At 45.4% G+C, this 16,640-nt stretch overlaps 1 protein-coding gene across 1 annotated transcript in view; it reads right to left on the minus strand.

The window, feature by feature from the left end:
* The window catches only part of CPVL (carboxypeptidase vitellogenic like), a 136,355-nt gene that overhangs the window by 98,036 nt on the left and 21,679 nt on the right, over nucleotides 1–16,640 (minus strand). The window contains exon 3 of the mRNA XM_046668830.1: nucleotides 9,267–9,385. Coding sequence (XP_046524786.1) covers nucleotides 9,267–9,385 — 119 coding nt within the window. The remainder of the gene's footprint in view (nucleotides 1–9,266; nucleotides 9,386–16,640) is intronic.

Genomic DNA, 16,640 nt, shown 5'->3' on the forward strand with positions numbered 1-16,640 from the left:
CAAAACTAAACTAGCACTGACACAGGAACACTGACAAAACTAAACTACACTAACCTCCCTGTCCTATTGCTCCCCATGGGACATGCCCTCCGTAGACAGCATCCCATGCATGCTCAGAGTCTTCCTTTTCACCCCGCATCAAACCACACCCATCTTCTTCCCATCCTCCCAGGCCCTCCTTTTCCTTCTGTGGTGGAGATAACCTTCTACTCAGACCTTACACGTCACTGAAGCATTAAGCTCACATGTTGGGCGAGCGGGCCCTAAAGACTTGGCGATTTCAGTACTCTGAAGTAACATGACTATTTTATAAGGAGGACTTATCGGAGTAGCTCTACGGAATCTCAGGTATTTCAACAAGTATTAGGGCATTTTCCACCAATGCCCAGGGCTGGAATATATTCTCGAGCCACCCTCTTCCTCCCACCCCGCAATAGGGAACACCATACTTTGTAAGAGAAAACACCAACTAACCCACTAACAGACCCAAATCAATGGCCCCACTTAAGATGAGTAGTACAATTAGTAAACTAATTAAGGCTCCCTTCACACTTCTATATGCAGAGGCTCATCATTTGCTTGGTTTTAAGTAATGTGTTCTATCTTAATTGAAGTCATTCGTACCCCAAGTAAATGTCTTGAATTCCCCCAAGAATGTTTGAATGGACTCCCATCTTGCCACACAGATCCCAGTCAGCTGCTACACTAATGGTGCTAATCAAGGCAGAGCTTTTTATTTAAAGCAATTGGTTTTGTGACTAGAATTAACTCGGTACCTAACAACATTTTAATTCTACACACATACTCCCAACACACGCAAACAACTTGCTTAAGACATGCTGTGCTTTCAGAGGAACTTTACCTACAGTGGTTGGTGTTGACCACTCCTAGGTCTTCCTTTACCATGACTGTTGCTACCGCACCATCTTATGGAAAATTAACTTTTTCAACCTTTTTTTGGTTTTGAGGCCTCCTTACACCACTCCTGACTTCCCACTGACTCTCATCAAGCCTTGAATTTTCTCACTAATTTGAGCCAGCTTGCACCCCATTAGAATCCTCTCTACCTTTCTCCTTCTTAACCATTGTACTTGGCTCTCATTCCTTCTTGAAGCTGTTATGGCTTCTCTGTTTGTGCCTCCTGCCAAAAAGCTGCACTTTAGAAGGAATGGGTGGGGAGGGATGGTGGAGAAGAGGCCTGACTTTCCCTTCTTGGTGCAAAGAAAGAAATGGCTGAGAAAGTTAGTTACTTTCTTCTCCATGTAAATTTCCATTTCTCAAAAGGAGTCAGGCACACAAAAGTTTCTGCAGAGTTTGAATATTCCTGTGGATGGAATGATCTACAATTGATCATTTTTAGCTACTTTCTTCTTGTTTTGTCTCACCCACCTTCTATCTTTCCAGATCCCTGATGCTGTAAGTACACAGCAAAGAGAAGATAAACAGTGAAAGCATGAAGAAGACAAATGTCTGAGACTTCCAAATCTTTGGTGTCTTACTAGTGGATTTGTAGCCATCTGCGGTAGACATATTTTAAGAGATCTGTTCAGCCTATATCCCTCCTCTAAGAACTGACTCCCCAGTTACCAATGGAAGGGGCCCATTAGCCATGGTTATATCACATGACCCAGCACCCTCAGCCTCAGCTGACTGGACCAAGAAAGAACCCCTGACCCAACTGAGCCAAGCACACTCTGCCCCTAGGAGAGGTGCTAGTCAATCTCTGTTGATTGCATGGTCCAAGCACAGGTAAACTTGGAAACTGTAGGGTAGATATCTTCTGCCAAAGGCCTGAAGAAGCAAAGCATGTTGATCTGCCAAGAGAGAAGAATGAAGCACACATGAGTGATCCCGTGGTCCTGGACGGAATACGGCTGAGACAGAAAGACCGGCTGCCCTGGCTCCTGATGCCTTTTCAGTTCCTGCTTCCTCAGGCCAGACCGCACTTTCTGCCCTTGGTGTCTCCAGGCAGGAGAGAAGGATTTAGAATGGGGCGGCTATATTATTTTACAGTCCAATCAAAAGACAGAAACCATACAGTAATTTGAATTTTTAAATTTTTCTATTTTTTAATTATTAGTTTTTTTACCTGGAAACATTGATCTTTAATTCTGTTACAAGTTCCAGTGTTTTCTCTGGCCCTTGTCAGCAATGGGCATCACATCTACCCACGTGGGGATGGAATGACTGAGGGGTCTGCTCCTCCGTGAGCTATGTCCTGGGTGTTGGCCAAATACCAGCATACTGAGTGGGCTTCCTGTGTTTACCAAGGAACCAGGAAATTTTAATATAATGAGGTATTCATTATAACCAGAGAATAACCATAAATATGGGAAGAGAACTCTAAAGAACACCCTGGGCTGAAGGAGAGTGTCCAGTGATAGACAAACTCATAAGGTGGGGATGGGGCCCTTCCAAAGGCTACTGTCCAGACCTCCTTGGAGAAGGTGTGGTTGTAGCCCACTGGGTGACTGAGAAGTTCCCTGCGGTGCCCAGTTCAAAACTGGCCAACAATCCCTGGCCAAGTAGGAAAGGCCTCTAGGTACAGTGGGCTGTGGCTGGCAGGGGTGGGAGCGCAGAGGCAGTCAGGATGTTGGGAGCCTGCTTGATTAAAGAGTGGTACACAACCAGGAGTGCATGGTGTCCATGTCAGAAGGGCCGTGGGAAACCCCCCTCCAGGGCATGGCTGGTCAAGGCTGGTGAGAGTGTTGTAGGGAGAGTTGTGCTGTAGGGAACCTGCTCGCTGGCAAGGCCTGGGATGTATGGTGTCCATGTTGTGAGGGCCACAGCCAGGTGGTCACTGCAGCAGAGCCAGAACTATAAGCTTGCTGAGGGTCTTCGTGGTCTGCGTGCCAGCTAAGGCAGAGCACGACAGGATGCCCCACATGCACACTGCTGACCGACTGGGCAGCAGGGCCAAGGGAAAGCAAAACGCAAGACAAAGGGAACACGAAGAGAAGCCAACTTCCTCCTATAGCGTCCCTCCAGCACCCTCTACTGACAAAGCTCGTGCTCAATGCACAGGAAAAATGTTCAGAGCTCTATCACCGCAGAGCAGGTAAGAGGGTAGAATTGGAGCTGAGAGACAAAAATAAAAAACAAAACAACAACAAAAAAACTGGCACAGTAGGCACTACTCCCAAAGCTCTAGTTGTCACAAGATATCACAGTCACAGTCCAAAAGGACATGACAAGAGGCTGTATTAATCTGATGCTGCATAATGTGTCTCCAAAACTTAGTGGCTTAGGACAACAATAATCACTTATTATCTCTCATGCTTTCTGTGGGTCAGGAATTTGGGGCTATCTGGGTGGACAGTTCTGGCTCAGGGTCTTTCATGAGGTTGCACTCAAGCTATCAGGCAGGGTCGCAGTCATCTGAAGGCCAGACTCGGGCTAGATGAATGTCATCCAAGGTTGGTGTTGACTGGATGGCGGAGCCCTCACTTCCTCTCCAGGCGGGTCTGTGCATATAGTTGCCTTAGGATCCTCCCAACATGGCATCCGGCCTCCCCCAGAGGGAGTGAGCCAAGAGACCAAGGCAGAAGCAGCCCTGCCCGTAGCCTTGGAAGTCACACACCATCATTTCTGCTATAATGCATTGGTCACAAAGGCCAGCCTTGATTCATTATGCAAGGGGACTGTAGAGGAGCATGCATACCAAGAACCAAAGCTCCTCTTACAGGCTGGCTACCCCAGGCTACAAATTCAAGGACTCGTTCACTCAACCCAGCCCGTGATTTAGAGTTCGTGGGTGTTTTTATACCTTAGGTTGCACATTTCAGCACTGTCTTGCAGGCAAGCCAACTGAAGCTCTAGAACCATAGAATGTAAGACTGGGAAGGGACCTTAGAAATCAACTAGGTTTAACATCTTTATTTCTATATGAGAAAATGGAGGCCCAGAGAGTATAAATGTCCTGTCCCAAGTCATACAGCCAGGAACTGCAGACCTGGGACTAGAATCCCAGTCTCCTGAGCTCTAGTTCTCTCTCCCCAAATTCAAGCCCACTGACTAGCTGCACTGGAATCACCGTGGTGCCTCTTAGCCGTACTGACCCTGGGGCTCTCCAGATCTACTGGATCAGAATCTGCCGAGAAGGGCTGGGCACTGAGCTGGGGGATTTGTCGTATTTGTGATGCTCCCCGGGATTTCTGATGAGCAGCAGCAGGTCTGAAAGCCACTGTCCTCTACCACCTTGACTGTTGCTAAAGAAGTTCAGATACCCAGAGAAGGGAGTGAACAAAGCACATGCTGAGGCCCAGTGGAGCCATGCCTTCATGCCCAGGGCAGATTGTCCTTCTGGCTTCCAGGTGCCCTTGGGGATGTGCTCTCTGACTCCCAGAGAGAATGCCTTCTGCTTTGGCCCAGGAGCATCAGAGCGGTTTGTTGCCCTTGCCTTGGATTGTGAATTCATGGGCTGCGTTAACCTAATCTTGTGCTCTCTTGATTTTCCTAGTGTGTGGTTAAGCAGGGTCAGTACCTGCAGGATCCTGAGAGGGAAGGACCACCTCAAATGGTGCCTCCAGGTGTCCCCCATGCCTCACTCCATCCTGGCCTTGCTGACCTTTCTCAGTCACTAGACACTGGGATTCCAGGAATCCTGGCCATTCCCCTTGGCCAGAGGAACAAGATGGGGCCCTTAGCTAAGGGGTCTAGGCCTAACTCTACACTTCTCAGGTTTCGGCTCCATGACATCTGAGGTAAATAAACTGCAGGTTTTGGCTAAATGTGTCCACAAAATTATCTATATTCCTATATCTATAAGACAAAGGAAAACCCGGATATCTTTGTTCAATGAGAAGGATGCTAATTTAAAAGAAAAAATCTATATGCCTTTTTACTCTCTTAAACATGAAAAATCCCAATTTCACTTTGTAATTTCTTTACCCCGTAGCAATTAATCCACATTCTTGGCTGACATTCAGCTCCTTCCAATTTGGAAATGTTTCTTATTTCCTGTCTTCTCTAACCCCCCAAATTGTGGCTGGTTTCATTCTGTACAGTATTTGCCTTAATAATAGGAAAACTAATAATGATAATGATGATAATAATGAAATAATAATCATAGCAACTCTACTTCCTATGAATCCGACACCATGCTAAAGGCTTTAGCACGTTATCTCATTGTCTCAGAACCATTGTCCAGCAGGTATTTTGATCCTCATTTTAAAACAAGGAAACCAATGCTCAGAGAAATTAAGAGATGTGCCGGAGGTCACATCTGGCACAAATAGTGGAGCCAGAGTTTGATCCAAGCCTGACCAGCTCAAGAGCTATACTTTTGACGACCATAGTCTAGTGCCTTCCGTGACTACTTTTCTCAGGATCAACGTGTGACAGTCAAGAGCAAAGATTTCTCTGTCAGAGACCTAGTTTTAAATTCCAGTTCTGCCAATTTCTAGTTGGGTAACTTGGGGCTAATTATTTAATCTCTGTAATCTTCTTCATCTGTAAAATGAGGATAATAATTCCTTCTTCATGGGGTTATTGTAAAGATTAAGTAAGAAAAAGCACAGTGCTCAGCACATAGTCAATGTTCAATTAGCGATAGCTATCATAATTGTTGCATTTTTATTGGCTTCATTATACTTTTTATCTCATGCAAAACGCCTATTCATTTCTCTTGTAGATTGTACCCCCACTGCACACCAATTTTAAGTTCCGGAATCCATTATGCACTGATTTTTATACAATAACAGGGGAGTCTCACAGCAATAACAGGAAAACAAAACTAATTTGAGAAACAGCAGCCCCCAAAATACTCAGAGGATATTACCAGCGTGGCATCCTTCCTGGATCTCTTATTTTCTCTACTTTCAGTTTTTGTAAGGGGTCATTTCTCTCCTGATGACAATCTCAGTGCTTCCCTATGACAAGCAATGAGCTAATATTTCTGCCAAATAAAGGAACTCTCCCCCACCTCGGTGACCACAGCTTCTCCTTCTCACAGCCTTTATCTTCCTCATCCAAACCGACCAGTTCCGCAATTTACAGCCCAAAGGCTTGGCAGGAATGGTTGCTTTGGGGCCTCAGCGACCTGGCTCTGTCTGTGGGCTCCCTGGCAAGGAGGTCTTGGAACAATCTATCCCGGCTGTCACGTGGTGACACCTGTCAGCGGTACAGCCTTTTCATCGCTGCCTCTCTCTCCCCTGAAGCTTAGTCCATCACTTTCAATAGAACACTATCTTCTTTCCTGTTCCGGTGGCCTCGCATCGATGTCTTCTGGCATCATCTTAAAATGTATTTAGGGCTACAGTAGTGGGCCCAAAAGAATATAATCTGGTCAGGAGATGGACAGCTAAGTCTTCATTTAATCAGGAGACAGGGGACCCCAAGAGCACAGTCATTGTTTAATACAAGGGTGGGGTTCAGACCTCGGTCTGGCAGCCAGGAGAGGTGCCAAACCTAAGCGCATTTCCCTGACCAGCATCTTAGTCCCTGCTTCCCCTCTATTCTAGACAAAGCTATTCAACTGCTCAGAGGTACCCTAAGAAAGGAAAGACTGAGTCTTTATTTTATTTTCATTTGATCATTTCCCTCACCATTAATTCATGCTTTTACAAACCTGAATTATTACTAAAGAAGGTTCAACATACAGATCAACGGGAAATTCACCGGGATCATAAACAGCCACCAAAGCAGAGGAGAAAGTAAGGAATCAGGGTTCACGGGGCTGGGGTCGGGAGGCAGAGGGTGCAGCTGAGCCTGAGCCCCCCAAGGCCTAGAGGACTACCGAGCAGGATTAGGAAAGCTGGCCCCACAGGATGTACTCACGCCTCAGTTCCCCATCCTAGCCCTCATCCCAGGTAGGTGTATGGGACAACACGTAACATTTATCTGAGTTTGCCTGCTCTAGGTATTTCTTTCTGCAAAAGGAGTGTGGGCCATTGTGAGGCCACGAGCACTGAATACAGGTCAGTGGCTAGTAGGCTGGAGTGAACGTTTCTCAAATGTGGTCCACCTCGTAATTCTACAACTTGCTGGCCTCGCCCAATTTACAAATCAGAATCTCTGGGGAGGGGGGTGCGATTTGGAGATAATTCTTTTATTCAATAAAATGTGAAAATCACTAAGAGAGAACATATTGAAAATCACTGACCTAGGCAAATTTTTCAAGTATCCATTTTGCACAGAATAATGGTCCCCAAAGGTGTCCACATCCTAATCCCCAGAACCTGTGAATATGTTAAACTACAAGGTAAAGGGGAATTAAGGTTGTAATGGAATTAAGGGTGCTCATCAATCGACCTTAAAATGGAGAGATTATCCTAGATTATTGAGTGGGCTGAATGTAATCACAACGGTCCTTAACGTAGAAGGAGGAAGAAGACAAGAGTCAGAGAAGGTGATGTGACTATGGAGCCAGCCAGAGGGACGCAGCATGAGAAGGATGCAGTCAGCCGATGCAGGCGTTGAAGATGGGGAAAGGAGCCATGAGGCAAGGAATACGAGCAGCCTCCAGAAATTGCAAAAGGCAAGGGAACAGACTCTCCCCTCGAGTTTCCGGAAGGACCACAGCCTGCTGACACCTTAATTTTAGCCCAGTGACCTATAGAGCTGTGAAAAAATAAATTCGTGCTGTTTAAGCCACTGTTTATGGTAACTTGTACAGCAGAAAACCACTACAGAGGGATTCATGATAAATGGCTGTCTTCAACGATAGAGACAGATGCGATATCAAAAACACACATGCATGGTATGGTTTCTGAAAGGCACAGAGTTTAAGAGGCTCCTGAGAACATAAGGAAAAATTTCACCCGTTAGAATTAGGTCATATTTCTAGGCTTATTTATATCAATTCTCCTTAAGACAGCTGAGTTGAATATTTGGATATTTTCCTGATTGCTTCTGAAGATCCATTCTCTCCTCTGCCCTACACCCAGGTAGGCAGACGTCTATGGACCAGACTCCCTCACTCTCTGGTTTCCAGTTGGGTTCCACCAATGGGAGGCACCAGCTGGAGCCTGGAGGGCACTCGGGAGCCAACCTTGCACTAGTTCAACCCTTAGAGTTAGTCTCTCCTTAAATTCTGTGCTCCAGGCATCTTATTTGCCTTGCTCAACAGTAACACCAAGGAAGAAATAAATAAGAAACTTTCTAGGGTCTAGGAAAGGCCTCCCAGAGTAGGTGACAGCCTGAAGACTACTATGAGACCAACCAAAAAGTATATGGAATTCCTCCCAGTTCTTACACGCCTTCCCTGACCCATGGCTATGTGGTGAACTGTGTCAGAGGCCATGGTTGCGAACACAGAAATGAGAAGCCAAGAAAATACAGCCCAACAGTACCAAAGGAAGCAATTTAATTTGAAAACTACCCTGGATTAAGCAATTTACCCAGTCATTGTATATTCAACACTGCTATATGCAAATCACATGCAAATATAAACACCACCCTCCATAGGGATAGCTTTTTCTTTGTTTTCTCTGGCTTCTAAAGCAAATCCAATTTGGAAAATAAAGATAGAAAATTACTCTGTGGTGGGATAAAATTTGTTTATGCATGTCAGCACCTCTACAAATACCGGCAACAGTACCCATAAGCCTAAACTGATTCATTCATGCTGAACTGTGTGACCTTGCCATGAGCTAAACAGGATGGGTAAAGTACAAGGATATACCTGCCTGTGTCTGTGTGGACCTGAGAAGGTAATTGGCCCCCTCCTCCAGGAAGCCGTGCTAGGTTACCAGTCTCTCCCCAAGGGTTCAGAGAATGAGTTTAGTTCCTCGTCCTCGGTGTTCCCACAGAGTATTGCTCAGTTTGTGGGTACTGGATGCACGAAGGAGTGTGTACTAGAATAGTGACGAGCACAGCAAAGTGCACAGACACAGCAGCTGTACAAGACCACAATCAACTAAATTTACACATGCTTCCACACGCATTACCTACCAACTGCAGGAACCTCCGCACTCCTTCTCCTTCTTTGGCTCCCCACTGCCCACCCCCGCCCCAAGTATTTTTGGAACAAAACAACAACAAAAGGATAGGAAGAAGACTGTGGCAGGAAGAACGTGGTGGTATTAATATTCCGAATAAGGCTGCAAGGAATTTAAAAGCTGGACCGTCCCCGCAAACATTTGTTTCCTGCCCATAAACAGGGAACACCGCGCAGAGTGACTGGCATTTATTTTTAGAAAAAGAAAAATCTGAAAGATGAAAAAAAAAGAACCCGTGGGTTTGTTTTTGGGCTCACACTTCTATGCTGGAGCAGCACAGTCAGCTCTTGGGGTCAGTGTTCTGTTCGGGTGCCGCCGCAGGCCTACCTGAGCCGGAAAGAACCAGAAGAAAAGGTTGCTGTTGTACGTCTCATTCACAGTGATGTAGCCGGCGTAACTCACCACGTTCGATCCTAGGGAAGGAGCGACCAAACTCAGCTGTCTCCCTAGTGGAGGAAAAGATTTACCCAAGGATTAGAGAAATAATACAGCGTTGGCCACCTCGGCCCCGGCCAGACTTCTCACAGGGGCCAGGTCTGGATGGAGCAATCCGAAAGGCTACACGGAGACTGGCATAAAGGTCCTTCCTGTAGCAAATTCCAGCGTGCCCTGGCCAAGTCCACAGTCGACATTGACCATGTAGCCAAGGACAAGTGATATTTTTGTGCACTTGTCATTGTTTTTGCTTCCCAAATATATTTCATGAGCTATAATGAGATTTTTTTTTTTTCTTTTTAAAGAAAAGAAAATCACCTATCCTCAGCTCCACTCAAAAAAGTAAACCACGATGTTCACAGTGGGCCACGTGCAAGGCCAGGGCAGGATAAAGTCACCTGACCCCCAAAGGTTGGGGGGGTTCAAAAGAAACAGCACAGCTAAGTAGCTGTCAGTCCTGGGGAGGCCCGTGTTCTCCACACTTGTTATCACGAAAGCAAAGGCCTGCCCTTTCCATTGAAGGAACGGACTGAGGCACATGGGGACAGGGGTGGCTGGGGAGGGTGGGGAGGGACAGGCAGCCTTTTCTTCTGGAAAAGGTTTTCACCCAAGAGGAAATGACAGTAATAGGAGCTAACACTCAAAAGGCCACTGTACCAAGGGCATTACATTATGTGGTAGGTACAATCATCTTCCCTACTTTACAGATGAGAAAAACTGAGTACAGAGAGGTTAAGCAACTTGCCCAAGGTCACACAGCCAGTAAAGGAGAGCTGAGATTGAAATCTAGCTGACAGGCTGCAGAGTTCGCTCCTTCCCCCACCCCACTACACGGCTTCCCAAGTAGAGAGTTAGTCAGACAGCGTGGGCGGCAGGGCATGGAAGGGGAAGCAGGGAGTAGAAAAGCAATGGAGAAGTGGGTAGCAGGGTGTGGTAGGAAAGTAGAAGGGGAAGTCTGGGTGCAAAAGAGTCCTTTAGTGGTGACAAAGCAAGTGTCCCCAATAAAAACTCATCATTCAAGAAAAACTATTTAAGTTCTTGAGACATATTAAGCTGGAGACTGGTTAGCAGAGAGGAGTAGGTGAGAAAGCTTGGTCCACACATGCCACCAACTAAAGATGCCTTCGGTGGGGGCTGGAGCCCACAGGCTCCACAGTGCTGGCTGTGAGCATCCCTTCCCAACTTGGCCTTCAGTGACGTCACCGAGAGGATGCAATAAGCCACGGTGAGAATATCTACACTCAGGGATCAGTGCTCCGGGGCAGGTCCCGACTGCCAGAGCTGGTTGTGAAACTTGTGCTAGCACACCATGCTTTGGGGCTCCAAGTTCCTCTTTTTTTTGAGGAAGATTAGCCCTGAGCTAACATCCGCCGACAATCCTCCTCTTTTTGCTGAGGAAGATTGGCCCTGAGCTAACATCTGTGCCCATCTTCCTCTACTTTATACGTGGGGTGCCTGCCAAAGCATGGTTTGACAAGTGGTGCATAGGTCCGCGCCCAGGATCCAAACTGGCAAACCCCGGGCCACCAAAGCAGAGTGTATGAACTTAACCACTGCACCACCAGGCCGGCCCCTACAAGTTCCTCTTTTAAAATGAATATGCCCCGCAAAGGGAAACTCTCTTCTGCACTACGCTGTTCCCTTTCCCTAGTACTCTGCTGACAAGCGCTGCTATTGACCAGCTCTGTGACCTTGTGGGCAGTCATTTAGCGCTCTGTGCTCCACTTTCTCATCTATGAAAGGTGGATGACCTTAAGAGTCCGTACATGCAAAACCTGTCGAAAAGAAGCTGGCTCGTAGGGAGCACCGCTATGGCTATTATCTGCGAAATGCATCTGCTGATTAGGAACAGGCAGCACCTGGGAGCAGAGAGATGGTGGAGACAAAGGAAAGGTCTCAACAGGCAGTTTCCAGAGGGTCCTGCTAGGCTGGTACAATAGGAAGAGCATGGGTTTCTGAGTCAGACAGACCTGGGTGTGCAATCCTGACCAGGCTGCCTAGCAAGTCGCTTCATAGCGCTGAGCCCTCTTTCCTTTTGTGCAAAAGGGTGGCTATTGATTCCCCTACCCCAGGCTTTCTGGGAGGATCAAATGAAAAAATGCATTGGAAGCCTTAGCATGGAGCCAGACACAAAGTAAGGGCTCAGGCAAAGGGAGGGATGATTATCATTAGCCCAGGAGCAACCCCAAGGGCAGTCTAGAAGTCTGGAAGATTTTGCCTTTTTCTGGTTCAGTCCAGTTCCCCCAGGGAAGACTGCTTAATCCAACCTCTCCAGCTCTTCCCAATGAGCTCTATCCCTCCCTGCCAGAAAAAGGCAAAAAAAGGAGAAAGCAAAAGAGAGAGGAGGGTTTTTTTCTGATGAAGAAGATTGGCTCTGAGCTAACATCTGTGCCAATCTTCCTCTATTTTATATGTGGGATGCTGCCACAGCATGGCTTGATGAGCAGTGTGTATGTCTGATCCCATGGACCCCAGGTCACTGAAGAGGAACGTGCAAACTTAACAGCTACGCCACCAGGCTGGCCCCAAGAGAGAGGAGGATTTTAAGAAAAATAAGAGCGAGGGGCCAGCCCGGTGGCACAGTGGTTAAGTGCGCATGTTCCGCTTCGGCGGTCCGGGGTTTGCCAGTTCAGATCCAAGGTGTGGACATGGCACCGATTGGCAAGCCATGCTGTGATAGGTGTTCCACATATAAAGTAGAGGGAGACAGGCATGGATGTTAGCTCAGGGCCAGTCTTCCTCAGCAAAAAGAGGAGGATTGGTGGCAGATGTTAGCTCAGGGCTAATCTTTCTCAAAAAAAAAAAAAAAAGAAAAGAAAAAGAAAAGGGAGATGTTTCAGGGAAAGTGGTGTGTGCCAGCCCTGCTCCCACCCCACCCCTTTCCCTCCAGCTGTCATTTCCTCCCTCTCTCCTTGTTTGCTTCTCTTCTCAATTAGCCCAAAGAAGGATCACTTCCAGGGCTGGGCAACCTTTAAAAGACTTTTTTTTTTTGTCATTTTTAAATTAAGATATAATTGAGCTTTTATACTAATTTCAGATGTACAACATAATGATTCGATATTTCTACATATCGTGAAATGCTCCCAATTAGTCTAGTTAACAGCCATCACCACACATAGTTACAAAATTTTTTTTCTTGTGATGAGAAGTTTTAAGAATTACTCTCTCAGCAACCTTTCAATCTGCAACATAGTATTGCGAATTACAGTCACCATGCTGTACATTCTACCCCCATGGCATTTCTTTTATAACTGGAAGTTTGTACCTCAACCACTTTTGAAGTATTTTTCACAAAACCATTAATCTCTCCAAATCAGAGACCCCTCCCCAAAACAGGAGGGCGGAGAATTGAAGACCAAGGGGCTGGGAGTGAGTGAGATGTGAATCACAGAAGGGTAAGTGGGGAGGAGAGGATTGGAGAAGGAAGACAGAGAAAAATGAGTAAGGTCAAAGGAGAATGAGAACTGGAGAAACTGTATAATAGGAAGGAGCTGGAGGGAATGGAAAATGGGAGCAGGATGATTGAATCCATCTATCTCTCTGAGACCAGCACGGCACAAGGTCCGCCGGCTGCGCTGAAAAGGCCTGCCTTTCTGTGGATTCCGAAGTTGTTTCTCTGCCACCTTACACTCACTCAGGTACATTGCCTACCTTTCCTGCTAGATCAGGGGGTTTGGCAAGCAAGGAATTTGTCCTGTTCATCTTTGTACCCCTGGGGCCAGGGCATGGTGATTGACACACGTAAGACACTCAATACATACTTTTAATGAATGAATGTTAGTAAATGGATGGATGCATGAATGACTGAATGAACCAAAACAGGCCACACTGACAATGCATAGGAGGAGCTTATTTCTACAAAAACCTCCTAAGGCAGGCAGGTCTCATTAAGATCTTAAGGAATTTAGGAAAACTTTTCTCTGGCCCACAAAAAAAGTATTTCACTCTGTTTCAAATTTTAAATTTCCTTTAACTCAACCACAGTAAAATAATGAAAAGTTCTTTCAACTAAAATGATTTTTTCTATTTTCGAATGTTCTGTTCATCATCTCAGAGTCTATTAATGGAACGTGGAAAATAAACTCCCAAGATGTAGGAGTTTCTTTCTTCCTGGAATCATGACTCACAATGCAAATGTTTAGAACCGTTAAAAAAAAGGAAAAAGGTTTTCTTTGAAGCGATTTCACTTCCTCCTTGTTATTTACTTCAGTTACCAGTGTTTGTGATATTAACACTTTCAAAAAGATTGGAGCAGGACCAAAGGGCTTGAACTGGCTATCAGGGTGACTTCACATCCACAAAGACTTGGGCCCTCATCAGTATGGACAAGACACTACCAGACCCTAATTAATAATAAGTTAACACCTAATAGCAAAATATTCTTTAAAGTTTGTGAAAATGCAGTGTTTGTTAACACGCTGAAATTTGCCTCCGATATTCATTTTGCTTCAGAGAGTAAGGATTTATTCTAGCTGCAGAGAAAGTAAACATGCAATTACAATTATATAAAACTAAGCCAGCTAATTGGGGATTTAAAAAGATAAAAATTTCCCTTTTCTTTTTGTCAATTACTGTTTGTCTCAAAAATGTTCCATTGCGATATTAAGACTCACGTTCCTGAGGTTTTGACAGATTCCACAAACAAAAGGGATTTAGGGGAACAAGCTGACCATCTGTCCAGAGCTTCCTGAACTTTCAGCAAAGCAGATGAATAAAATTATCCTGAATTATGTTATTGGTGCTGCATTTGAATAGCCAGAAGCACCAGATTTTAGATCCGCCACTTAAAATTCCGTTCAAAGATTCTGACTGTGTAACAGAACTTCAGAAAGCGACATTACCTCAGACTTAATATTTTAAATGTTTTCACTCATCAGCTGGTGATCTCTTGGGATTGGCACAGAAGGACAGAAGATAAAACTGCCTCCCTCAGAATCTCTCTTTGCTACTGCGGACGCCCTTAACAATGAAATGCTTGTAGGCAAGAAATATGGGAGTGGGGGGGATGCGGACAATCTCTCAGGGGGATTTCTCTATCCTTTTACTTGATTCCACCAGACGTATGAGACAGACCCCCCCCATAGCCACTTTCACTTACTGCCTCTGTGTAAGCTGTTTCTCTCTCACTGTGCACAGGCCCATTTCTTTTTACCCAAATCTTATGCAACAAGCTCAAGTCTGGAGCTGGTCACACAGCACAGTGGTTCCTACCTCGGGCTCTGGTGTCAGCAGAGATAGGTTTTAATTCCAGTGCCACTTACTAGCTTTAACTGGCCCTGGGCAAGATACTTAATTTCTCTGAGCTTTAGATAATTATTCATTCTTCGTTAGGATTGCCTTGAGGATTAAATGAGCTAATGTGTGTAAAGCACAATGCCTGGCATAGAGTTAGGCCTCAAATTTAAATTCCACAAATATTTATTGAGTGCCTATTACAGACTGGCATCGTGCTAAGTGCTGGGGATATAATTACTAAATGACGGCTATTTATTATTTTTACTACTACTACTATAACTATTTCTAGCTGGACTATGCCAACCCATAGGGGCATCTTCCTTCTAAATGTTTCCAGCACGCCTCCCTCAAGTGTAAGTCTTTAGGAGTATACCATGCACTGCCTTATTCCCTAATTGTTGCATATGTGCGCATCTGGTTACTCGAGAAGGGAACAAGCTTCTTAAACAAAGGGAAGTAAATGATAGCAGGCAAATAACACAGTAGAAGCCAGAAAATTTGGGTCCTAAACCCATCTCTGCTACTCTTACCTGCATCCCCTTGGGCAAGTCACGTAAGGCCTTTGAGTCTCAAATTCCTCATCTGTGGATTGGTAGAGTCTGGTTATGAGTATTTAACTCCCTTTCGGCTCTAAACTAAATGACTTGCTTTGATTGACTGTTAATCAACATAATCTAAGTCATCAGGATCCACTTATTAAGGAGGCCAAGATGAATGCATGTCATCTGATCTGGTGGGTTTGATTAATGCTATTTGCCTCTTCATACACGTCTAGTGATTACAGCCTATACCACGGGGCTACCATCTTTTCATGACTCTTCTACATCAAGTAAAAACGAGTCTTTTTTTAAAGGCTGACTACATTATCAAATGTACACTAATGGACACTGACTACATTATCAAAGTTTTTCACCTTTTCTTAGAAAAGAGATGGTGAAACATGGAGCCAATGTGTATTTCAGACAAAGACATATGAACGGGACTCAAATGCACCCTTAAGATATGATAATGTTTTGGTTTTAAAACAAATAAACAGTCATGTGTCACTTAACGATGGGGACGGGTTCTGAGAAATGTGTCATCAGACGATTTCATCACTGTGCGAACATCCTAGAGTGCACTTACACAAACCTAGATGGTGCCGCCTACCGCACACCTAAGCTATATGGGACTAATCTTATGGGACCACCGTTGTATACACAGTCTGTCGTTGACTGAAACGTCATTATGTGGCACATGACTGTAAACAAAAACATTGATTTTTGATCTTTAAAATGATCATTTCTCTAAAATTTCCAGGATCATTTCCACACTCTCATGACATTTACCAGCCTACCAGCCTCACAGGCATTAACTCTGCCTTCCCACCTGTGACTAGGGATAAACTTTGGTGCCCCAAAGCAAACACCAATGCCTCCAGCTACGTGCCAGATGCCATGTCTCTCGTCTCCTCAAAGAAAGTGCTCCGGCAAGAGTTGCCCCGCCCCAACCAACTTCCCCTGCTCTGCTGGATCATTTCCATCAGCAAACACATCATCTCCTACCCGCTAAAGACCCTTCCTGACCCCATAGCTCCCTCTAGCCACCGCCCCATTTCTCTGCTTCCTTTTACAAACTGCTCCTCAGAATAGCTGCCTTTATACTTTTTTATAGTGCAGCTGTAGGCTGAACTGAGGTCCAGAAAGATTAAGCAATTTATCTACACAGTGATTTACCTAAGCATGAAGGAGCATTAAGAGCACAAACAGGTCATAAATTTTAATCTCTGATGAACCAAATGAGCTTTTCTCTTTTCTTTTTTTTTTTTTTGTTGAGGAAGATTAGCCCTGAGCTAACTGCTGCCAATCCTCCTCTTTTTGCTGAGGAAGACTGGCCCTGAGCTAACATCCATGCCCATCTTCCTCCACATTATATGTGGGACGCCTACCACAGCGTGGCTTGCCACACGGTGCCATGTCCGCACCTGGGATCCGAACTGGCGAACCCCGGGCTGCCAAAGCGGAACGTGCGAACTTAACCGCTGCACCACCG

This window comes from Equus quagga, chromosome 8 (genome assembly GCF_021613505.1).
Source record: "Equus quagga isolate Etosha38 chromosome 8, UCLA_HA_Equagga_1.0, whole genome shotgun sequence".
Lineage (NCBI taxonomy): Eukaryota > Metazoa > Chordata > Mammalia > Perissodactyla > Equidae > Equus > Equus quagga.